At 43.8% G+C, this 26,520-nt stretch overlaps 1 protein-coding gene across 2 annotated transcripts in view; it reads left to right on the top strand.

Annotated features, from left to right (window-relative positions):
• Positions 1-717: 717 nt before the first annotated feature.
• REC114 (REC114 meiotic recombination protein) overlaps positions 718-26,520 on the top strand; it is a 425,181-nt gene continuing 399,378 nt past the window's right edge. For both annotated transcript variants that reach the window (XR_013215688.1, XM_077264121.1), the window contains exons 1-2: positions 718-1,147; positions 19,659-19,748. Coding sequence is in view for 1 of the 2 variants with exons in the window: in XM_077264121.1 (XP_077120236.1) it covers positions 998-1,147; positions 19,659-19,748 (240 nt within the window). In the remaining variant the exon portion in view is untranslated. The remainder of the gene's footprint in view (positions 1,148-19,658; positions 19,749-26,520) is intronic.

Below are 26,520 nucleotides of genomic sequence, written 5' to 3'. Positions count from 1 at the left end.
GTCTTCCAGGGTCCTCTGCCTGTGACTGTTCAGTCAGAGGGCGGCGCGCATTAAGCGCGTCATCGCGCCCTCTGAACTGAACGTTGCAGGTGGAGGATGGAGCAGCGCGCAGCAGTGGAACGGGACAGGTAAATATACTCACCCTCCGCCTCCTGGCTCGTCCCTGCTTCTCCGTTGGAGATCGCGGTGTGCGTTCAGTGCTTACGCACACCGCGATCTCCTGGGAGCGTCACTCTGTGGGGTCCAGACTGCGCCGGCGCTTGCGCAGTCTATAAAGGCTTCGGACAGAGTGACGCTCCCAGCGTTATATTATAGATCTGCGCAAACATTATCCTTCAATGGAGTATGTAAAAGAAAAAGTTGGACAAGGAAATTACATCACAATAATTTTTTTTTTTGTATATCTTCATTTAGCTTACAAAAACACACACAAATCCACATAAAAAAGCATGAAAAACGCAGATGTATGCAGCATCCAACCCGCAGCAATTACTGACCGTGGGAACATACCACAATATATCTGCAAACAGGAAACCACTTTTTTTTCCTTCCCAGAAGCCAATTTTCAATTAGCTTTATTTAAAGTGACAAAAAAACGGATGCAATGAAAAAATGCATCAAAAACGCATGCTGAAAAACACATCAAAAACGCATGTAAAAAGCGCATCAAAAATGCAGGTGACTGCCAGTGACCTCAGATGCAAATTTTACCTGCGTCAAATCCTGAACAAATACTGAGCCATTCCTGACCGTAGAAACGCCCTCAAAAACATCAGCTGCACTCCCATCAATGAGCATCATATGGGCACTGAAGTGAGTGAATGAGAAACGAGTGATACTGCGTACCAATCCGTCAAGTGATTTACCTCAGCTCTGCTGCCGTCGTCCAGCCTTCCAAACACAGCATCTATGCAGCATTCCACCAGTAGGGGGAGCTCTCTGTGCTCTCCCATCTATGTGAGGCTTCAGTGAATTTCCCGCCTTTGCGGTATAAATAATGGCTGAGGCCGCAGGAGCCGGCAGCTCTCTGAGTACGGACGACCCGTCACTTTTTCACCTCAGCGTGACAGAACAAGGAGAACGCTGGTCGGTGATAAAGTATGGACGAGTTGGAAATCCTAGTGATAAAGAAGGGAAGCAAACACAGGTGAGGAGAGGAGTTATGGGACTGTGGGGACTGGTCCTAATGTATGTGGTGGACAGCAGCACACTGAGGCACAAGTCACCAATGTATACCTATACAGTACTAATAAGCCAGCACAATCACTGAGGAATACACCTCCCATTATTGTGCCAGATACAAGCTGATAAATATGTTTAACCCTTTCACACCACAGCTGTGTGTTGTTGTTTTTTGTCTGTTTTTGTTTGTCTTTCAGAAGCCATTGGGGCTCATACATTAACCCCTTAGTGACAGAGCCAATTTGGTACTTAATGACCGAGCCAATTTTTACAATTCTGACCACTGTCACTTTAAGAGGTTATAACTCTGGAACACTTTATCGGATCCCGCTGATTCTGAGATTGTTTTTTCGTGACATATTGTACTTCAAGTTAGTGGTAACATTCCTTCGATATTAATTGCGATCATTTATGAAAAAAATGGAAATATGGCGAAAATTTTTAAAATTTAGCAATTTTCAAACTTTGTATTTTTATGCCCTTAAATCAGAGAGAAATGTCACAAAAAATAGTTCATAAATAACATTTCCCACATGTCTACTTTACATCAGCACAATTTTGGAAACAATTTTTTTTTTTGTTTGGGAGTTATAAGGGTTAAAAGTTGACCAGCAATTTCTCATTTTTACAACACCATGTTTTTTTTAGGGACCACATCACCTTTGAAGTCATTTTGAGGGGTCTATATGATAGAAAATAACCAAGTGTGACACCATTCTAAAAACTGCACTCCTCAAGCTGCTCAAAACCACATTCAAGAAGTTTATTAACCCTTTACGTACTTCACAGGAACTGAAACAATGTGGAAGAAAAAAATGAACATTTAACTTTTTTTGCAAACATTTTACTTCAGAACCATTTTTTTTAATTTTCACAAGTGTAAAAACAGAAATTTAACCACAAATTTTGTTGTGCAATTTTTCCTGAGTACGCCGATACCCCATATGTGGAGGTAAACCACTGTTTGGGCGCACCGCAGAGCTTGGAAGTGAAGGAGCACCGTTTGACTGTTTCAATGCAGAATTGGCTGGAATTGAGATCGGATGCCATGTCGCGTTTGGAGAGCCCCTAATGTGCCTAAACAGTGGAAACCCCCCACAAGTGACACCATTTTGGAAACTAGACCCCTTAAGGAACTTATCTAGATGTGTGGTGAGCACTTTGAACCCCCAAGTGCTTCACAGAAGTTTATAACGTAGAGCCGTGAAAATAAAAAATCACATTTTTTCTACAAAAATGATCTTTTTGCCCCCAAATTTTTATTTTCACAAGGGTAACAGGAGAAATTAGACGACAAAAGTTGTTGTGCAATTTCTCCTGAGTACGTCGATACCCCATATGTGGGGTTAAACCACTGTTTGGGCGCACCGCAGAGCTTGGAAGAGAAGGAGTGTCGTTTTACTTTTTCAATGTAGAATTGGCTGGAATTGAGATCGGACGCCATGTCACGTTTGGAGAGCCGCTGATGTGCCTAAACAGTGGAGACCCCCCACAAATGACACCATTTTGGAAACTAGACCCCTTAAGGAACTTATCTAGATGTGTGGTGAGCACTTTAAACCCCCAGGTGCTTCACAGAAGTTTATAACGTAGAGCCGTGAAAATAAAAAAATCAAATTTTTTCTACAAAAATGATCTTTTTGCCTCCAAATTTTTATTTTACCAAGGGTAACAGGAGAAAATGGACCCCAGAAGTTGTTGTACAATTTGTCTTGAGTACGCCGACACCCCATATGTGGGGGTAAACCACTGTTTGGGCGCATGGCTGAGCTCGGAAGCAAAGGAGCGCCATTTGACTTTTCAATGCAAAATTGACTGGAATTGAGATCGGACGCCATGTCGCGTTTGGAGAGCCCCTGATGTGCCTAAACAGTAGAAACCCCCCAAAAGTGACCCCATTTTGGAAACTAGACCCCCCAAGGAACTTATCTAGATGTGTAGTGAGAACTTTGAATGCCCAAGTGCATCACAGAAGTTTATAATGCAGAGTCGTGAAAATAAAAAATATATTTTTTTTAACAATAAAGATTTTTTAGCCCCCAAGTTTTTATTTTCACAAGGGTAACAAGAGAAATTGGACCCCAAAAGTTGTTGTCCAATTTGTCCTGAGTATGCTGGTACCCCATATGTGGGGGTAAACCACTGTTTTGGCACACGGCAGAGCTCGGAAGAGAAGGAGCGCCATTTTGGAATTCAGACTTTGATAGAATTGTCTGTGGGTGTTATGTTGTGTTTGCAGAGCCCCTGATGTACCTAAACAGTAGAAACCCCCCAAAAGTGACCAAATTTTGGAAACTAGACCCCCTAAGGAACTTATCTAGATATGTGGTGAGAACTTTGAATGCTCAAGTGCTTCACAGAAGTTTATAATGCAGAGTAGCGAAAATAAAAAAATATTTTTTTTTCCCACAAAAAAGATTTTTAGCCCCCAAGTTTTTATTTTCACAAGGGTAACAGGAGAAATTGGATCACAAAAGTTGTTGTCCAATTTATCCCGAGTACGCTGATGCCCCATATGTGGGAGTAAACCACTGTTTGGGCGCACGGCAGAGCTCAGAAGGAAGGGAGCACCATTTGACTTTTTTAGCGCAAAATTGGCTGTCGTGTTTGGAGACCCCCTGATGTACCTAAACAGTGGAAACCCCCAAATTATAACTCCAACCCTAACTCCAACACACCCCTAACCCTAATCTCAATCCGATCCATAATCCTAATCACAACCCTAACCCCAAAACAGCCCTAATCTCAACCCTAACCATAACCCTAATCAAAACCCTAAATTCAACACACCCCTAACCCTAATCCCAACCCTAACCCTAATCCCAACCCTAATCCCAAACGTAACACTAATCCCAACCCTAATCCAAACCCTAACCCTAATCCCAACTCTAACCCTAACTTTAGCCCCCGTCGTCACAAAAAAAGTTCAATGTAACCTTTTTTTTGTACGTCGCGTCCGCCATTTCCACGCATGCGTGGCCGTAACTCTGCCCCCTCCTCCCCAGGACATAGACTGGGCAGCAGATGCGTTGAAAAACTGCATCCGCTGCCCACGTTGTGCACAATTTTCACAACGTGCGTCGGTACGTCGGGCCGACGCATTGCGACCGCCCCGTACCGACGCAAGTGTGAAAGAAGCCTAAGGCTACTTTCACACTAGCGTCGTACTCGGCCCATCGCAGTGTGTCGGGCCGACGTGCCAACGCTAGCGTTGTAAGCGCCGCACAACGGGTGCAGCAGATGCTGTTTTTTCAACGCATCCGCTGCCCCATTGTGAGGTGCGGGGAGGCGGGGGCGGAGTTCCGGCCACGCATGCGTGGTCGGAAATGGCGGACACGTCGCACAAAAAAGTTACATGTAGCTTTTTTTGTGCCGACGGTCCGCCAAAGCACAACGCATCCGTCGCACGACGGATGCGACATGTGGCAATCGGTCGCAATGCGTCGCTAATGCAAGCCAATGGAGAAAAAACGCATCCTGCAAGCACTTTTGCAGGATGCGTTTTTTCTCCAACGACGCATTGCGACGGAAGCCAAAAAACGCTAGTGTGAAAGTAGCCTAGCCCTAACCCTAGCCCTAACCCTAACCCTAATTTTAGCCCCAACTCGTCTTCTCCTGCCGGCCGGCAGATGGCAGCAGATGGCGGGCGCACTGCGCATGCGCCCGCCATGATGAAAAAGCCGGCTGGCAGGAGAAGACAGAAGAGGACCCAGGGACACCGGGTGAGTATGTTGGGGTCCCCGAATCCCCCTATTTCTCTGTCCTCTGATGTGCGATCACATCAGAGGACAGAGAATTACAGATCGATCGCTTTTTTTTTTTTTTTTTTGCGGTCGCCGGTAAACTGTTAATTACCGGCGATCGCAAAACAGGGGTCGGTGCAAACCGACCCCGATCATGTTCTTTGGGGTCTCGGCTACCCCCGGCAGCCGAGACCCCAAAGATCTTCCGGGTGCCGGGCGGCGGGCGCACTGCGCGTGCGCCCGCCATTTTTTCCCGGAAAAAAGATGGCGGCGCCCATCGGGAGCCACGAGGAGCACCGGGGGAGGTAGGTAAGTATCGGGGGGCTATTGGGGGCCATCGGGGACCACATTTCTCTGAGAAATTAAACGGCAAATCGCGTTTTTTTTTTTTTGTTGCGACCGCCGGTAAACGGTTCATTACCGGCGATCGCAACTCGGGGGTCGGTAAAACCCCCCCCGAATCATGTTCTCTGGGGTCTCGGCTACCCTCGGCAACCGAGACCCCAGAGAAAATCCGACTCTGGGGGGCGCTATTCACTTTTTCCACAGCGCCGTTAATTAACGGCGCTGTGGTTTAAGTACCCTTAGCGGCCGCCGTTAAAAGGCGTATCGGCGGTCGTTAAGGGGTTAAAGCGTTTATGCCACAAAACTGCTGTAAAGCACTGTGGAAAGTTGTAACATTTTTGTACAATGTCCAGTTACAGAATAGTTTTGTGACATTTGGTGTTTTCACACCAATTTATGGCAGCTGTGCCAAAATGGGCAGAGCCAGGGTGGGACAGAGTATGCCAGTGTCAAATTAATCTAAAGTGGCGGCATTTAACAGTAACATTTCTGGCGAGGTGCAGAGTCACTTATTACTGAAAATATGCGCCATATTCATTAAGTGGCATGCGCCTCTTAACAAATTTGCCGTATTTTATTCCTAAAAAACCCACATAAAGATCGGTGTATGCAACGCCAGTCATAACCCCTTAACGACCGCCAATATACATGAAAACTTTCGTCGCTAAGGGACTTTAAGGTATGTGCACATGTTGCAGATTTAACTGTGGAATTTTCTGTGCAGATTCTTCCTCTCTTGCCAGAAAACACAGGTGCGGAGTTGATGCGTTTTTTTCATGCAGATTTGTATACGTTTTTGAAAGCTAAATATCTATTATTGAGCAAAAAAAAAATATTTATGATGTCATTTCTTGTTCAACCGCGTCATTTATATACTCCATTGAAGAGTAATGTTTACACACACAGAAAGATAGATAGCTCTATAGATAGATAATAGATCATCTATGTATCTATAGATATATCTGTCTTTCTATCTATATATCTATCCATCTATCTACCTATATATCTACAACCCCTGGCAAAAAATTATGGAATCACCGGCATTGGAGGATGTTCATTCAGTTGTTTAATTTTGTAGAAAAAAAGCAGATCAGACATGGCACAAAACTAAAGTCATTTCAAATGGCAATTTTCTGACTTTAAGAAACACTAAAAGAAATCAAGAACAAAAAATGTGGTAGGCTACTTTCACACTAGCGTTAACTGCAATACGTCGCAAATGCGCCGTTTTGCCGAAAAAACGCATCCTGCAAAAGTGCTTGCAGGATGCGTTTTTTCTGCATTGACTAACATTAGCGACGCATTGACACACGTCGCAACCGTCGTACGACGGTTGCGCCGTGTTGTGGCGGACAGTCGGGAGCAAAAAACGTTACATGTAACGTTTTTTGCTCCCGATGGTCCGCTTTTTCCGACCGCACATGCGCGGCCGGAACTCCGCCCCCACCTCCACGCACTTCCCCGCACCTCACAATGGGGCAGCGGATGCGCTGGAAAAATGCATCCGCTGCCCCCGTTGTGCGGCGGAGACAACGCTAGCGTCAGGGACCTCGGCCCGACGCACTGCGACGGACCGAGCCAGACGCTAGTGTGAAAGAAGCCGTAGTCAGTAATGTATACTTTTTTAACCAAGCATAGGGGAAAAATTGTGGAATCACTCAATTCTGAGGAAAAAAATATGGAATCATGAAAAACAGAAACAAAAAAACACTCCAAAACATCACTAGCATTTTGTTGCACCACCTCTGGCTTTTATAACAGCTTGCAGTCTCTGAGGCATGGACTTAATGAGTGCCAAACAGTACTCTTCATCAATCCTGCTCCAACTTTCTCTGATTGCTGTTGCCAGATCAGCTTTGCAGGTTGGAGCCTTGTCATGGACCATTTTCTTCAACTTCCACCAAAGATTTTCAATTGGATTGAGATCCAGACTATTTGCGGTCCATGACATTGACCTTATGTGTCTTCTTTCAAGGAATGTTTTCACAATTTTTGCTCTGACAGGATACATTATCATCTTGAAAAATGATTTCATCATCCCCAAACATCCTTTCAATTGATGGGATAAGAAAAGTGTCCAAAATATCAACATAAACTTGTGCATTTATTCAAGATGTAATGACAGCTATCTCCCAAGTGCCTTTACCTGACATGCAGCCCCACATCATCAATGACTATGGAAATTTGCATGTTCTCTTCAGTCATCTTTATTAATCTCATTGGAACGGCACCAAATGAGTTCCAGCATCATCACCTAGCCCAATGCAGATTCGCGATTCATCACTGAATATGACTTTCATCCAGTCATCCACAGTCCACGATTGCTTTTCCTTAGCCCATTTTAACCTTGTTTTTTTCTGTTTAGGTGTTAATGATGGCTTTCGATTAGCTTTTCTGTATGTAAATCTCATTTCCTTTAGGCGGTTTCTTACAGTTCGGTGACATATGTTGGACTCCAGTTTCTACCCATTCGTTCCACATTTGTTTTGTTGTGAATTTCCTGTTTTTGGAGACGTATTGCTTGAAGTTTCCGGTCTTGATGCTTTGATGTCTTCCTTGGTCTACCAGTATGTTTGCCTTTAACAACCTTCCCATGCTGTTTGTATTTGGTCCAGATTTTAGACACAGCTGACTGTGAACAACCATCATCTTTTGCAACATTGTGTGATTTACCCTCTTTTAAGAGATTGATAATCCTCTCCTTTGTTTCAATTGACATCTCTCGTGTTGGAGCCATAATTCAGAGCTTGGTGCAACAGCTTTTGCCCCAAGATTTCTCCAAGATTTCTCCCGAATATCCCCCATCCTCTGGAATCCCACGTCTCAACACGTCCGATTATCCACCACCCTCGGATCCTTCAGACGGAACCTGAAAACCCATCTCTTCAGGAAAGCCTACAGCCTGCAATAACCATTCTGCCGCATCACCAACCACCCGAGCTGCCGCCTCACCAACCACCCAAGCTACCGCCACGTCTCCAACCACCCGAGCTGCCGCCACGTCACCAACCACCCAAGCCCCCGCGTCGCCACTGCCAGAGCTGCCGCCTCACCAACCACCTGAGCTGCTGCCTCACCAACCACCCGAGCTGCCGCCTCACCACCATTGCTGCAGCACACCGACCTCCTGTCTCTTCCCCATTATCCCGAAGAATGTAAGTCCGCAAGGACAGGGTCCTCTCCCCTCTGCACCAGTCTGTCACTGTAAATTTGTTAACTGTTAACGATATCTATAACCCTGTATGTAACCCCTTTTCACATGTACAGCACCATGGAATTAATGGTGCTATATAAATAAATAATAATAATAACAGCTCTCCAAGGTGTGATCACTCCTTTTTAGATGCAGACTAACAAGCAGATCTAATTTGAGGCAGGTGTTATTTTTGAGTATGAAAATTTACAGGGTGATTCCGTAATTTTTCCTCAGAATTGAGTGATTCCATAATTTTTCCCCTATGCTTGGTTAAAAAAAGCCAGAAAGTTGCCATTTGAAATGACTTTAGTTTTGTGCCATGTTTGTGATCTGATTTTTTTTCTACAAAATTTAAACACACACACACACACACACACACACACACACACACACACACACACACACACACACACACACTCTCTGCGTTGGATGGGGTCACACTTGACACACTGTGACCAGAGCGTTCAGCTACATAGAAATATATGCAGCCGCACGCTTCGGTCCCAAGTGCCAGTGGCAGTGCCGGGTATTGAGGTGCGAGACTTGTGCGAGTTCCTCGCAATTGTGACCCTGGACACAACATCTGTTTAATTTTAAAAAATGGAAAAAAATTGTGTGGGCTCCCGCGCAATTTTCAAGTCCAGAGTGGGAAAGCCAGCAGTTGGGGGCCGATATTTGTAGCCTGGGAAGGGGTTAATACCCATGGAGCTTCCCAGGCTATGAATATCAGCCCGCAGCTGCTGTATATTTAGCCTTTACTGGATATTAAAATAGGGGAACCCCCCCCCCAAAAATTGTAAATTGTAAAATTTATAGCCAGAAAGGCTATGCAGACAGCTGCGGGCTGATATTCATAGCCTAGAGAGGGGCCATGAATATTGGCCCCCCTGGCTACAAATACCAGCTCCCAGCCACCCCAGAAATTGTGCATTTGTAAGATGCACCAATTCCAGCATTTAGCCTCCCTCTTCCCACTGCCCTGTAGTGGTGGCATATGGGGTAATAAGGGGTTAACCCCTTCATGACCCAGCCTATTTTGGCCTTAATGACCTTGCCATTTTTTGCAATTCTGACCAGTGTCCCTTTATGAGGTAATAACTCAGGAACGCTTCAACGGATCCTTGCGGTTCTGAGATTGTTTTTTTCGTGACATATTGGGCTTCATGTTAGTGGTAAATTTAGGTCGATAATTTCTGAGTTTATTTGTGAAAAAAACGGAAATTTGGCGAAAAATTTGAAAATTTTGCAATTTTCACATTTTGAATTTTTATTCTGTTAAACCAGAGAGTTATGTGACACAAAATAGTTAATAAATAACATTTCCCACATGTCTACTTTACATCAGCACAATTTTGGAAACAAATTTTTTTTTTGCTAGGAAGTTATAAGGGTTAAAATTTGACCAGTGATTTCTCATTTTTACAACAAAATTTACAAAACCATTTTTTTTAGGGACCACCTCACATTTGAAGTCAGTTTGAGGGTTCTATATGGCTGAAAATACCCAAAAGTGACACCATTCTAAAAACTGCACCCCTCAAGGTGCTCAAAACCACATTCAAGAAGTTTATTAACCCTTCAGGTGTTTCACAGCAGCAGAAGCAACAAGGAGGGGAAAAATGAACATTTAACTTTTTAGTCACAAAAATGATCTTTTCGCAACAATTTTTTTATTTTCCAAAGGGTAAAAGGAGAAACTGGACCACGAATGTTGTTGTCCAATTTGTCCTGAGTACGCTGATACCTCATGTGGGGGTAAACTACTGTTTGGGCGCACGGCAGGGCTCGGAAGGGAAGGAGCGCCATTTGACTTTTTGAATGAAAAATTGGCTCCAATCTTTAGCGGACACCATGTCGCGTTTGGAGAGCCCCCGTGTGCCTAAACATTGGAGCTCCCCCACAAGTGACCCCATTTTGGAAACTAGACCCCCCAAGGAACTTATCTAGAAGCATAGTGAGCACTTTAAACCCCCAGGTGCTTCACAAATTAATCCGTAAAAATGAAAAAGTACTTTTTTTTCACACAAAATTTCTTTTAGCCTCAATTTTTTCATTTTCACTTGGGCAACAGGATAAAATGGATCCAAAAATTTGTTGGGCAATTTCTCCTGAGTACGCCGATACCTCATATGTGGGGGTAAACCACTGTTTGGGTGCACGGCAAGGCTTGTTTGGAAGGCGCGCCATTTGACTTTTTGAATGGAAAATTAGCTCCAATCGTTAGTGGACACCATGTTGCGTTCGGAGAGCCCCTGTGTGCCTAAACATTGGAGTTCCCCTACAAGTGACCCCATTTTGGAAACTAGACCCCCCAAGGAACTAATCTAGATGTATAGTGAGCACTTAAAACCCCCAGGTGCTTCACAGAAGTTTATAACGCAGAGCCATGAAAATAAAAAAATATTTTTCTTTCCTCAAAAATGATTTTTAGCCCGGAGTTTTTTTATTTTCCCAAGGATAATAGGAGAAATTGGACCCCAAATGTTGTTGTCCAGTTTGTCCTGAGTACGATGATACCCCATATGTGGGGGTAAACCACTGTTTGGGTGCACGGCAGGGCTCGGAAGGGAAGGCACGCCATTTGGCTTTTTGAATGGAAAATTAGCTTCAATCATTAGCGGACACCATGTCGCGTTTGGAGAGCCCCTGTGTGCCTAAACATTGGAGCTCCCGCACAAGTGACCCCATTTTGGAAACTAGACCTCCCAAGGAACTAATCTAGATGTGTGGTGAGCACTTTGAACCCTCAAGTGCTTCACAGAAGTTTATAACGCAGAGCCATGAAAATAAAAAAATTATTTTTCTTTCCTCAAAAATGATTTTTTAACCCACAATTTTTTTATTTTCCCAAGGGTAACAGGAGAAATTGGACCCCAAAAGTTGTTGTGCAGTTTCTCCTGAGTACGCTGATACCCCATATGTGGGGGTAAACCACTGTTTTGGCACACGTCGGGGAGCGGAAGGGAAGTAGTGACGTTTTGAAATGCAGACTTTAATGGAATGCTCTGCGGGTGTCACGTTGCGTTTGCAGAGCCCCTGATGTGCCTAAACAGTAGAAACTCCCCACAATTGACCCCACTTTGGAAACTAGACCCCCAAGGGAACTTATCTAGATGTGTGGTGAGCACTTTGAACCCCCAAGTGCTTCACAGAAGTTTATAACGCAGAGCCGTGAAAATAAAAAATGTGTTTTCTTTCCTTAAAAATATTTTTTTAGCCCAGTATTTTTTAATTTTCCCAAGGGTAACAGGAAAAATTTGACCCCAAAAGTTGTTGTCCAGTTTCTCCTGAGTACGCTGATACCCCATATGTGGGGGTAAACCACTGTTTGGGCACATGGCGGGGCTCGGAAGGGAAGTAGTGACGATTTGGAATGAAGACTTTGATGGAATGGTCTGCGGGAATCATGTTACGTTTGCAGAGCCCCTGATGTGCCTAAACAGTAGAAACCCCCCACAAGTGACCCCATTTTGGAAACTAGACCCCCCACGGAACTTATCTAGATGTGTGGTGAGCACGTTCAACCCCCAAGTGCTTCACAGAAGTTTACAACGCAGAGCCGTGAAAATAAAAAATCATTTTTCTTTCCTCAAAAAAGATGTTTTAGCAAGCAATTTTTTATTTTTGCAAGGGTAACAGGAGAAATTGGACCCCAATAGTTGTTGCCCAGTTTGTCTTGAGTACGCTGGTATCCCATATGTGGGGATAAACCACTGTTTGGGCGCACGTCGGGGCTTGGAAGGGAGGGCGCACCATTTGACTTTTTGAACGCAAGATTGGCTGGAATCAATGGTGGCGCCATGTTGCGTTTGGAGACCCCTGATGTGCCTAAACAGTGGGAACCCCTCAATTCTAACTTCAACACTAACCCCAACACACCCCTAACCCTAATCCCAACTGTAGCCATAACCCTAACCACAACCCTAACCCCAACACACCCGTAACCCTAAATCCAACCCTAATCCTAACCCTAATCCCAACCCTACCCACAACTGTAACCCCAACACAACCCTAACCCTATCCTTAACCCTAACCACAAGCCTAATCTTAACCCTATTTCCAACCCTAGCCCTAATTCCAACCCTAAGGGTACCGTCTCACAAAACGATTTACCAACGATCACGACCAGCGATACGACCTGGCCGTGATCGTTGGAAAGTCATTGTGTGGTCGCTGGGGAGCTGTCACACAGACCGCTCTCCAGCGACCAACGATGCCAAGGTCCCGGGTAACCAGGGTAAACATCGGGTTACTAAGCGCGGCCCTGCGCTTAGTAACCCGATGTTTACCCTGGTTACAAGTGAACGCATCGCTGGATCGCTGTCACACACAACGATCCAGCGATGACAGCGGGAGATCCAGCGACGAAAGAAAGTTCCAAACGATCTGCTACGACGTACGATTCTCAGCAGGGTCCCTGATCGCTGCTGCGTGTCAGACACAGCGATATCGTATGGATATCGCTGGAACGTCACGGATCGTACCGTCGTAGCGATCAAAGTGCCACTGTGAGACGGTACCCTAACTCTAATTCCAACCCTAACCCTAAGGCTATGTGCCCACTTTGCGGATTCGTGTGAGATTTTTCCGCACCATTTTTGAAAAATCCGCAGGTAAAAGGCACTGCGTTTTACCTACGGATTTACAGCGGATTTCCAGTGTTTTTTTGTGCGGATTTCACCTGCGGATTCCTATTGAGGAACAGGTGTAAAACGCTGCGGAATCAGGTGTAAAACGCTGCGGAATCCGCACAAAATTGACATGCTGCGGAAAATACACAGCGTTTCCGCACGGTATTTTCCGCACCATGGGCACAGCGGATTTGGTTTTCCATAGGTGTACATGGTACTGTAAACCTGATGGAAAACTGCTACGAATTCGCAGCGGCCAATCCGCTGCGGATCCGCGGCCAATCCGCTGCGGATCCGCGGCGGATCCGCGGCGGATCCGCTGCGGATTCGCAGCCAAATCCGCACTGTGTGCACATGCCCTAACCCTACCCCTACCCCTAATTCTAACCCTAATTCTAACCCTAATTCTAACCCTAGTTCTAACCCTAACCCTAGCAGAAAAAAAAAAAAAATATATATTTTATTTATTTTTATTATTGTCCCTATGGGGGTGATAAAGGGGGGTCATTTACTATTTTTTTTATTTTGATCACTGTGATAGGCTATATCGCAGTGATCAAAATACATCTGAAACAAATCTCAGATTCAGCGGGCGCACTGCGCATGCACCCGCCATATTGGAAGATGGCGGCGCCCATGGAGAAGCCGGACGGACACCGGGAGGCCCGGTAAGTATGAAGGGGGGGTGATCGGATCACGGGGGGGGGGGACCGGAGCACAGGGAGGGGGCACCGGAGCACGGGGGCAGCGGACAGGAGGACGGAGGACGGAGGAGCGGACAGGACGAATTAGGGGGGCGGCCACGTAACGGAGCACTGGGGGGGCGATCGGTGGGGTGGGGGGGAGGCAGATTAGGTTTTCCAGCCATGGCCGATGATATTGCAGCATCGGCCATGGCTGGATTGTAATATTTCACCGTTTTTTGGGGTGAAATATTACAAATCGCTCTGATTGGCAGTTTCACTTTCAACAGCCAATCAGAGCGATCGTAGCCACGAGGGGGTGAAGCCACCCCCCCTGGGCTGAAGCACCACTCCCCCTGTTCCTGCAGATCGGGTGAAATTGGAGTTAACCCTTTCACCCGATCTGCAGGAGCGCGATCTTTCCATGACGCATACGCTGCGTCACAGGTCGGGAAGGCACCGACTTTCATGACGCAGCGTATGCGTCAAAGGTCGGGAAGGGGTTAATGTCACCTTTGTATTGTAAGGTGTCATCAAGCCCGGTTAGTAATGGAGAGGCGTCAATAAGATACCTACCATTACTAATCCTGTAGTAGTGAAAGAGTTAAAAAAAAAAAAAAAAAAAAAAAAAAAAACAGCCAGAAAAAAGTGATTTAATATTCTTAATTTCATCATGCTTACAACCACCATCGATCACCTGCAAAAAATAAAAAATAATAAACCAACCGTATACTCCCTGGTCTGACGCAGTCCAATTAATAACGAGTGTCCCACGACGATCTCCCCTATATACATCGGGTGATGTCACTGCTCTATAGGCCTCCCACGATGCACTGACAGGAGATAATGGCTCCTGCAATGCATCGCTGAAGAGGTTACCTGAGTTTATTCTCTCGCTTTATGGCAATGCTGTGTGGGAATTTTCTCAGTGTTGCCAGCGAGAAAATGAACTTAAGTGACCTCTCTCCAGGCAGCGGCGGAAGGATATACATCGCGGAGGATTACCTCTGCTTTCAGTTAATAGCGAGGCCCCTGTAAAGTGCTGATATTGCCCGATGTCACTTTTCTGCACAGGAGAGTGTCGTGGGACACTCGTTATTAACTGGACTGTGGCAGAAAGGTAAGTATAGGTTGGTTTATTATGTTATTTTTATTACAGGAGAATCGAGGGCTTCAGGACTAGGTGATTGGTAAGTATGTACTCTGTTATGTGTTTTATGTTATGTATATGTACTGTATGTTGTAAGTTGTATGTTCTGTATGTTTTTGTGTTATTTTACTACTCAACACAGCCATTGTCTGATGGGACTACTTTCCCATCATCGGCAATGCTGTCACTGAGCATTCATTGCCGGATGGGAGCAGTAATCCCATTAGACAATGGCTGCTAACAGACATGCGCACACACACAGCGACACACACACACCAACACAGGGACACACACACCCGCACACAGACACAGATTCATGCAGACAGCGATACACGCACATAGCTCCGCCCACACTCCGGCCACACACTTCCCTCCTCCCTATCTGCAGTGTTTCATCCGCAGGTAAACCGCAGATCTTTTTTACAACTGCGGGTTTGCTGCGGATTGGCCTGACTCAACGGAAGTCAATGGGTGCAGAAACGCTGCAGATCCGCCAAAAGAATTGACATGCGGAAAAAAAAGCAGCGATTCCGTGCATTTTTTCCGCAGCATGTGCACAACAAATGTCAATTTCACATAGACTAACATTGGCTGTGCACTACACTATGGATTTGATGCGAATCCGTGCTGCCAAAAACGCTGCAGAAACGCATCAAAATCCGCACATAGCCTTATTCCCTCATAATAATAAGGGAATAGTGCAATTCCCACGAGTGCCAGCTGTACATTACCGTATCGGCCCCAGTTGGTTTTGAAACCGATTTGGGCCAATTATCCCCTTAAATACAGCTGTCAATCGCTATAGTGCTATTTAATTAGTTACAAGACCCCCTTTGTAACTTTCAGACCCCCTGCAAAGAGAATTGTGGGTACCGATGGTTACTATAGCACCCTGAGGTCATGTGATGACCCCAGGGTACTGTGGCTTGTGAGATCCAGCTATAAGCTGTGTCTCACAGGCTGTATCAGTGAGACACTGACACTCTCATACACTGTAGTACATGAGTACTGCAGTGTGTGAGAGCAAAATAAAAATTATACGTGTCCCACAGTGGGACTAAGTAAAAAAGTAAAATAAAATGTAAAAAAAAGGCGTATACTAATCACGAAAAGCCATTTTGCCACTCATTTGTGATAAAACAAAAATAAGCAAAAAAAAAAGTCACATATTTGGGTTCGCCGCGTCTGGAACGACCCGCTCTATAAAACTGGCACGTCACTTTTTCTGTATGGCAAACACCGTGAAAAAAAAAAAACGCCAAAAATGTTGTACTGACTCAAAAAGTAATTAAGTCATATGTAAAAAAAAAAAAATGGTATAAATGAAAACTCCAAACCGTCCCGTAAAAAAAAGACCTAATATAGCTCATTCGGCAAAAAAATTTAAAATTTACTGTTGATTAGCGTACATGCTCGGATAAGGTGTTATCCAAACTTGCTCTGGTTCTAAAAGTGTCTTCGGCGTGCTCGAATAATACGTTTGGGTCCCTGTGCCTGCATGTCTCGCACCTGATCAACAGCTGCAACACATGCAGGGATTGACTACCTAACGAACAGGCAATCCCCCTGCAAGTGTTGTGGCTGCCAACTAGTCACAGGAACTCTAAGGGTATGTTTCCACGGTACGTAAACGCTGCTTGTTTGACGCTGCAGCGTCAAACAAGCAGCGTCCAGATGTTCCAGCATAGTGGAGGGGATTTTATGAAATCCCGTCTCCACTATGCGTGGAAACCCGCACGCGGCGGCCCTGCGACTCCGGACATGCTGCGCGTCTTTTCAGAACGCAGCATGTCCGTACACCTTGCGGGGACGCAGCGTCCCCGCAAGGCATATCACAGGGCCCTATGGCGAGGGGTGCGATGATCCCGGATGTGTACTGTACACATCCGGCACCATCGTGTCCCATTAAGGGGGCGGGGCTTAGCGCCGAGCGGCTTCGCCGCTCCGGCGATAACGCCGCGTAGCCTTAACGTGGAGACATACCCTAACATATGTTTTGAGCCCGTCGAAGACACTTGGTTAGTTCCTGAGCATGTTCGGATTATTATTATTATAGCGCCATTTATTCCATGGCGCTTTACATGTGAAAAGGGTATACATAATAAAAAACAAATACAGTAATCTTAAACAATACAAGTCATGACTGGTACAGGAGGAGAGAGGACCCTGCCCGTGAGGGCTCAGTCTGCAAGATTACACCTTATCCAGGCTCTAACTAAAAATTGCAGCTCTCTGCATAATCCGATGCAAAAACAATTTCATTTTTGTAAAGTATTGTTTTTAGTGTGTAAAAATAGCAAATAGCAAAAGTTTAAATCTGGTATTGCTGTAATAGTACCAAACAAATCAGTCATCACTTTTAGGCTAGGTTCACATTAGCATTTCTGTGCGCAGCGTATCGTCTGAATGCGCAAACTAATGCCAAAACGCATGCAAACTCATGTTTACGCAGCATTTTTTTTATCCGCATCAGCTTACGCCTGATGGCAAAAAAAAGCTGCTTGTGCATTCGTTTGTATGCGTTTTTGCCTGCGTTTGTACTGTTTATGCGCATGCGTTCGATATTTCCAGGAGGCTGTGTCTCCATGGACATGTCTCAAAACAGTTCCTGGACATGGGCAGTCCGAAGTACGCAAGCGCATGGAACGCATGCGTACGCATGTCCTTGCGTACCAATGCATTCCCATAGACAGTAATGCTTTGTTTTGACACACTCCATCCGCAATCATCCACATTCGGATGACTGCCCATAATTGACGCATGTTGCGTTCGCCGAACACTGCGAAATGACTCATGCGTGCGCATGCGAATTGATGGTAACTCATGTCCCTGTGTACACCATGTTAAAGATAGGTACGCAAGGTGCGCACAGATACGCAAATGTGAAACCGGCCTTACCGCACAGTGAACGGCGCAAAAAATGAAAACAATAACAGAATTGCTGATTTATGTTTATTCTGTGTCTGAAAAATCTGAACAAAAAGTGATAAAAAAATGTTATATACCCCAAAATGGTACCCAAAAAATCTGCAACTTGTCCCGCAGAAAATAAGGCCTCATACGACGAAAAACCTCTAATTTTTATGAAAAAGCATTTTTATTTCTCGGGTAATTTCGTGTTGATCACATGTTGAAATTCGGTTTAGGGTAAAGGTGATGATTGGGGTGGGTAGGGGAGGCGATGTGAAAATTATTATTTTGTTTGGAGCCACATTTGTGTTGTATTTTGTATAAATGCTTTGTGTTATGAAAAACTTGAAAATGAATAAAAAAAGATTTGTTAAGAAAAAATAAAAGCATTTTTATTGTGTGATAGCAGCAAAAGCTCAAAAACTATAGAAATCTGGTATCACTGTAATTACATCGACCCGAAGTATAAATCCGCCTTATCACTTATACCGCATGGTGAATTGCCAAAAATGAAATAACTGCTCTTGTACTGCTGTTTATTTGCCAATCCTGGTGTTCTGTGGCAAATGCCAAGCGTCCTGCAAGGTGTTGGGCTGTGAGCACAACCCCCATCTGCAGCCAATCCTCATAGTCGGTTTCTAACCGTTTGTGCAGACACATGCACATTTGTGGCCTGCTGGAAGTAATTTTGCAGGGCTTTGGCAGTGCTCCTCCTGTTCCTTGCACAAAGGCTGAGGTAGCGGTCCTGCTGGGTTGTTGCCCTCCTATGGCCCCCTCCACGTCTCCTGGTGTACTGGCCTGTCTCCTGGTAGCGCCTCCAACCTCTGGACACTACGCTGACATACACAGCAAACCATCTCGCCACAGCTCGCATTGATGTGCCATCCTGGATGAGCTGCACTACCTGAGCCAATTGTGAGGGTTGTAGAGTCCGTCTCATGCTACCACGAGTGTGAAAGTACAATCAACATTCAAAAGTGACCAAAACATCAGCCAGAAAACATTGGTACTTAGATGTGGTCTGTGGTCCCCACCTGCAGAACCACTCCTTTATTGAGTGTGTCTTGATTATTGCCAATAATTTCCATCTGTTGTCTATTCCATTTGCACAACAGCATGTGAAATTGATTGTCAAACAGTGTTGCTTCCTAAATGGACAGATTGATTTCACAGAAGTTTGATTTACTTGGAATTATGTTCTGTTGTTTAAGTGTTCCCTTTATTTTTTTGAGCAGTGTATTATATTTGTCAGATATGCTGTAGTTCAGCCAATATTGTGAATCTTCACAATCAAGGCAGGACACAACCAGTTTACCTATTAAAATAAATCAGTCTGATACTTGTCTTTGATCAAGGAAGCTTATCGCTCCAAGGACAGGTATCCTGCCATCCAGCTGAATTCCCTTTCAGGATGAAGGGGCATTCTGGATGGTCTGCCAATATTCAGTTTTTTAGTTGTGCAAGGCCACCACTTTTACTTCAGGTGATACCACTCTCTGGACTGCTTTAATATATCTTATTGTGCTTTGTGCCCCAGTGGCTTCTCCATATGGGTCTTTTTGTTCCTGCTGACTTAGCACAAACTTTTTAGCCTGATGCTTATGGAAAAGGTATAGCCTGCATGATATCTTATGATTCTTTTTATACCTAGTGTTTGTTTCAAAGTGACATGTCTTATGCCCATAGTACTTTGTACTCACAGTAAAATCATTTACCGTATATAAGAAAACAAAGATCTAATCCCATTAACCACAGTGTAAATAGAGGATAATAACTGCTTATGTTTTGACTTAAAAGTAAAATCTTTATATTTTCCAGGTGTATGAGTCAAATAAAGAATCTGGGCTAATTACCCTAACCATATTATCCACGGGTCATTTTTTCATCTCCCAAGGACATACACTACTGGTAAGGAAAGCAAATCTGTTTGTACCTCAAATATTTCCAACAACTCCTTAGATTGTAATTTTTTTTCCTGGCACTTTTTAGTTCCTGCTTTTATTTATCAATAATAATTGAACATGTAGAAGATGATAATTGTATTTTTTATTTAAAAAGCACAATGAAAACTTTTATGAAGTATCCTAGATCTCTTTCAATCACGTTGTTCAAGCTAATTTTTGGATGGATTAGTACTATTTTGACACCGTTAGGCATGCATTTGACGCTTATCTAATATATTTGCTCTGGTCAAACATGGGTGCCACCATGTGGCATCATAATGATTCATCTACTCATGATTCTGTAGTGCTCAGAAATGCAGAAATGGTAACTGATTTCTTTATCTAGTTCAAGCCAATAAAGTTTGAAAGCAAGAATGAAGCAGGTCTGTCATCACAAAAGAACTATATAACGAAGATTGATATGACAGATTTACTAAACTTTCATAATAATAAGAACAAAATACTTTTATATTTTGTTGTTTGGGTTAATAGGTGCTAAAATGCAATGCAGAATACTTTAATGAACCACCTCCTTCTCCCCCCACCAATGATGAAAGATATTTATTTGCCTGAGTAATCAGTATCTATTCAATCATATAGCTGAACTGGGATGATAGGAGTCCTATGACATATGGTACTATGCAAAAGTTTTAGGTAGATGTAGAAAAATCCTGCAAAGTAAGCATGCTTTATAAAATACAAATGTTAATAGTTTATTTTAATCAATTAACAAAATGAATGAATGAACAAAAGAAAAAATCTAGATCAAATACATTTTTGGTGTGATGACCCTTTGCCATCAAAGCAACAATTCTTCTAGGTACACTTGCTTAGAGTTTTTGAGGAAATTCTGCAGCGTGGTTGTTACAAACATCTTGAGGAACTTATCACATATGTTTTGTGGGTGTAGACTTGGGCAAATCCTACGTTATATTTATGTAATCCCAGACAAGCTTTATGTTGATATCGGGGCTCTGTGGGGGTCATATTACTTCCAGGACTCCTTGTTCTTCTGTATGCTGAGAATAGTTCTTAATGACATTGGCTGTATGTTTGCGGTTGTTGTCCTGCTGCAAAATAAGTTTGGAATCAATCAGATATGTATTTGACTGTATTCTCAGCATTAACACCAAGAAAAGGGCAGTGTTGCGAACTATAGATGTCCAAAGAAAGTTAGTACAACAGATGAAAGACATATCATGTACATCACTGCAATTTTCATTCTACTACACCAACGGCTTATATCCAGGAAAACACCCATGAAGTTAAAACATCACTACACCTGAAAATCAATTACCAAGTACGTGTAATTTCTAAAATGAGGTTCCATGAGGGGTTTTCTGCTGTTGTGGTGTTTAGGATGTCTAGAAATGCAGTCCCCAAGCTATTCTAGGAAAATATGTTCTCCAAAACTCCAAATAGCACTCCTTACCCTCCAAGCCCTGTGTGCATGGCTAAACAGTGTTATACAACCCCATATGGGGTGTTGTCATGTTCGGAAGAAATTATGTAGCATATTATGAAGTCATTTTCACATTTTCCGTCATGAAAGTGCAAAATTTGAGGCTACAACAACATTTTGGTGAGAACAATAAAGGCGTCAGTTATATATAGCGCATAACTATGGCGACTCTTAATATAAGTAATGATACTAAGGAGGACCGAGAGTCAAAACTAGCCAATGTAAATTTACAAAAAGTTAAATTTTATTTCAGAAAGTCATATACACAAAACTGTATCATACAGTAGTAAAATAGCAACTATATCCTAGATACATCAAGAGAGCGATCCAGGAAACCACAGAACACAAATAAATCCAATAAGCACTGCTTCCCAAAAGAGTGCATGTTAGTAAGTACTCTCACACACATGGGACCTGCTAGCAGTGGCAAGTGGTGTTGCAACCAAACAGTATGCTTCTAAGAGCGTTGTCACGTCAATTCCCCACATATCATAGGGCTGTAAGAGCCAGATTGCTTAATTAAATAAGTTTATTTACCCATATATGTGCAGACGTCCTGTGTGGGTCCTGGATCGCGAACCCCAACGCGCGTTTCGCGTGAAAATATCGTCGCTTCCTCAGGGGGCGTCTATGATATGTGGGGAATTGACGTGACAACGCTCTTAGAAGCATACTGTTTGGTTGCAACACCACTTGCCACTGCTAGCAGGTCCCATGTGTGTGAGAGTACTTACTAACATGCACTCTTTTGGGAAGCAGTGCTTATTGGATTTATTTGTGTTCTGTGGTTTCCTGGATCGCTCTCTTGATGTATCTAGGATATAGTTGCTATTTTACTACTGTATGATACAGTTTTGTGTATATGACTTTCTGAAATAAAATTTAACTTTTTGTAAATTTACATTGGCTAGTTTTGACTCTCGGTCCTCCTTAGTATCATTAACAACATTTTGGTGTTTAAAATGTAATTACCGTACTTTTTCTTCACTGCCCAATGGTATAGATCTCTGGGAAATCTATGGTGTCAATATACTCAGTATGCTTCTAGATGAATTCATTTAGGGGTATAGTTTGTAAAATTGGTGGATTCTGCTGTTCTGACACCTCAGAGGCTCCGCTTACGTGACATGGCTCCCTGGAATCAATTCCAGCAAAATTTACATACCAATATGGTAGTCCTTCCCTTCTCAGCTTTGCATTGTGCCTGAACCATAGTTTCTAACCACATATGTGATATTAAGATAATGAGGAGAAATCTCATTATAAATTGTGTGGTTCGTTTTCTCCTGTTGATCGTTTTACATATAAAAATTTGTGGTTTAAGCGACAGCTCAATTTTATCAAACTCCATGAGTCATGTGTGTGCTCAAACTGCTGACTACACCCCTGGATGAATTCCTTGAGGTTTATAGTTTCCAAAATGAGGTCCCTTGTGGGGGCGGGGTTTCAGCTTTTTTTGCGTTTTAGAGGCTCTCACAATGTGACTTGTCGTCCTACGATCTATTTCAGCAAAAATTGCACTCCTAAAGTCAAGTCTGTGCATCCTCTCTTCCAGCCCAGTATGGGTTATTGATATACTTAGGAAAAATTAATGAGTCCATTTTCTCTTGTTACCCTTGTTCAAATTTTCATGGAAAAATTATAATTTTTTAATTTTGATAGCCCAGTTTTAAAAACTTAAGTGAATCAGCTGTGTGTTCAAAATGCTCACTACTTCCCTGATGAATTCCTCGAGGGGTTTAGTTGCCAATATAAGATCACTTGTGGGGGTTTCTGCTGTTTTGGCACTTCATGGGATCTCCAGATGTGACATAGTGTCAGCAATCTATTCCAGCAACAATTGCGTTCCATAAGTTAAATGGTGCTTTTTTCCCTCCCGAACCCTGTTGTGTGCCCAAATAGTAATTTCCAGCCATATATGGAGTATCGACGTATTCATGAGAAATTGAGCAACAGAATGAGGACCATTTTCTCCTATTTTCCTAGTGAAAATGAAAAATTTGGCTGAAGCAACATTTTAAGAAAAAAAAAGTAATTTTGCTGTGAATCACCTGAAGGGTTTACAAACTTTTTGAATGTGGCTTTAAATACTTTGAGGGGTGCAGATTTTAAAATGGGGTCTTATTTGGGAGTCTATTGATCCCTAAAAATCATGTTTTAGAAATTTCATTGGAAAATGAAAAATTCCTGTTAAAATTTAACATCCTAACAAAAATCGTTGTTTAACACCTTCACCACCTTGGCATTTTCTGTTTTTGCATTTTAGTTTTTTGCTCCTCTTCTTCGCAGAGCCATAACTTTTTATTTTTTATTTTTCTGTCAATATATGGCCATGTGAGGTCTTGTTTTTTGCAAGAAGAGTTGCAATTTTGAACATCATCATTGATTTTACCATGTACTGTACTGAAAAACTGGAAACAAATTCCAAGTGCTGTGAAAAAGAGCAATTCTACAATTAGTTTTTGTTTTTTACCATGCTGACCCGCCGTTATGATTCTCCAGGTCGTTTTGAGTTTGCAGACACCAAACATGTATTGGTTCTTTTTATTTAAAGGGAACTTGTCACCTGAATTTGGCGGGACCGGTTTTGGGTCATATGGGCGGGGTTTTCGGGTGTTTGATTCACCCTTTCCTTACCCACTGGCTGCATGCTGGCCGCAATATTGGATTGAAGTTCATTCTCTGTCCTCCGGAGTACACGCCAGCGCAAGGCAATATTTATTTGCGCAGGCGTGTACTCCGGAGGACAGAAAATGAACTTCAATCCAATATTGCGGCCAGCATGCAGCCAGCGGGTAAGGAAAGGGTGAATCAAACACCCGAAAACCCCGCCCATATGACCCAAAACCGGTCCCGCCAAATTCAGGTGACAGGTTCCCTTTAAGTAGTAAAAAAAAAAAATCTAAATTTTGTAAAAAACCCCGCCATTTTCTGAGACCGATAGCGTCTCCATTTTTTTCAGGATCTGGGGCTGCATGAAGTCTTATTTTTTTGAACACCAGCAAACATTTTTGTTGATGCCATTTTGGGGTAGATACTATGTTTTGATTGCCTGTTATTGCATCTTATTGCAATATTGCGGCGAACAAGCAAACCCTAATTCTGCCGTTTTTCTTCTCATTCAGTTGTTTACCTATCGGATTAATATATATATATATCAGATACTTAGGTGACAGGATGACCCGTGGGGTTAGTGAACCTGAAGTAAACAAAGTAAAGACCCCACAAAACTGGCCCAAATCTGCGGTTGGTCAGAAAAGAGGGTTTGGCTTCTGCAATGGAGATAGGGGTGGGTGGTCCCGTAATGAAATATGGAGGAGACACTCAAAGGTGAGGGATGCGTGCGCCGATTGATGGTTCCGGTCCCTACTTTGGTTTCTTAATGTAGTGTCGAGCGGGGATGTCAGGGGTGCATACCGATGCCCTGTCTTTCGCCCTTACGGGGTAACAAATGTTCAACCCCACAGGTATGAACAGGGGGGGAAGATATGTGAGGCAATGACTCCTGTTACAGCTAGGGGGCGCTGTATGTGCTCTCCAGAATGTGCATGGAAGCGTAGTGAGGCCATGAGGGCATATACAGACACAGATGTGGCTGTAATTAGAATAGTGAAGCAGTGACTAATTAAAAAGCCCTGTAGTAGTGGGGGAGGTGTGTCAGTGTGTTCTTGGAAGCAGACAGGGCAGTTGTCTGCAGAGCTCTCTCTGTGTGGAGCAACACAGAGGCTAACGGAACCAGAGAGACTAACACCCTGCGTCTTGGGCTGTCTTATGTGTACATGCAGGGGTGGATTAAGGGTAGCCAGGGCCCCGGGCTGTTCAGACACTGTGCCCCCCCCCGGTCATGTGATGGGGGTCATGTGATGGGGGTCATGTGATGGGGGTCATGTGACGGGGTCATGTGACACCTGAACCAGATTATTCCAGAAAAATGGTCGGGCCCTACTCTACTGTAACCTATTAAATATTTGTTAAAATATGCAATACAATTTAGGTATATTTTGACCAATATCACATACAAGGGACAAATACCACCGCACCATGACCAGACCACAAATTACAACCACAGTGATCGAATAATATCACATACAAGGAACAAATACCACTGCACCATGTCAAGACCACATATTACCACCACTTGGTGACCAAATAGCACATACAAGGGACAAATACCACAACACCATTTCCAGACCACATATTACCACCACATAGTGACTGAATACTACAATACTGATCAGTAATAAAAAAACAACAACACAATACTATCACCATAAGTGCCAGTATTCACAGGAGATCTGTACTTAGTATGCAGTGTCTGTGTAGAGGTAATACAGCGATCACTGGTGACATTGTACACGGGACCTCTGTATATAGTGTATAGGTAATACAGTGATCACTGGTGACATTATATACAGGAGCTCTGTATATAGTATACAGTGTATAGTGTCAGTGTATAGGTAACACTGACTCAGCAGTGACGTCTCTAGGTGAAGTCCTTCATCTTTCATCCAGCACATCATTTCTTCCAGCCAGGGCTCGTTTCTGCAGGAAAATAACAGTTATCTCGAGCTCCGCTTGCAGAACACATTACTTAATTTTTCCCAACTTCTACATTACACCACATGAAGAAAAAGAGGCGACATAGTGTCACTCTACACAGTAACAGGACCGCCCCCCCATTTTAAACAATGTCCTCAAAAAATAAAATAAATACATCACTGCAGTAATAATATCCCTTAATTAGCCCCTATGTCCAGCATTGCCCCAGACAGTGTGTTCAACAATCTGCCCCAGTATGTCCAGCATATTGCCCCAGAGTGTCCAGCATTGCCCCCAGACAGTGTGTCCAGCAATCTGCCCCAGTGTGTCCAGCATATTGCCCCAGAGTGTCCAGCATTGCCCCCAGACAGTGTGTCCAGCAATCTACCCCAGTGTGTCCAGCAATCTACCCCAGTGTGTCCAGCATATTACCCCCAGCATGTCCAGCAATCTGCCCCAGCGTGTCCAGCAATCTGCCCCAGTGTGTCCAGCAATCTGCCCCAGTGTGTCCAGCATTGCCCCCAGTGTGTCCAGCATTGCCCCCAGTGTGTCCAGCATTGCCCCCAGTGTGTCCAGCAATCATCTGCCCCAGTGTGTCCTACAGCATTGCCCCCAGTGTGTCCAGCAATCATCTGCCCCAGTGTGTCCTACAGCATTGCCCCCAGTGTGTCCAGCAATCATCTGCCCCAGTGTGTCCAGCAATCATCTGCCCCAGTGTCTCCAGCATTGCCCCCAG

Source organism: Ranitomeya variabilis, chromosome 5 (genome assembly GCF_051348905.1).
Source record: "Ranitomeya variabilis isolate aRanVar5 chromosome 5, aRanVar5.hap1, whole genome shotgun sequence".
Classification (NCBI taxonomy): Eukaryota; Metazoa; Chordata; class Amphibia; order Anura; family Dendrobatidae; genus Ranitomeya; species Ranitomeya variabilis.
This window is presented reverse-complemented; position numbering and strand designations above follow the sequence as displayed.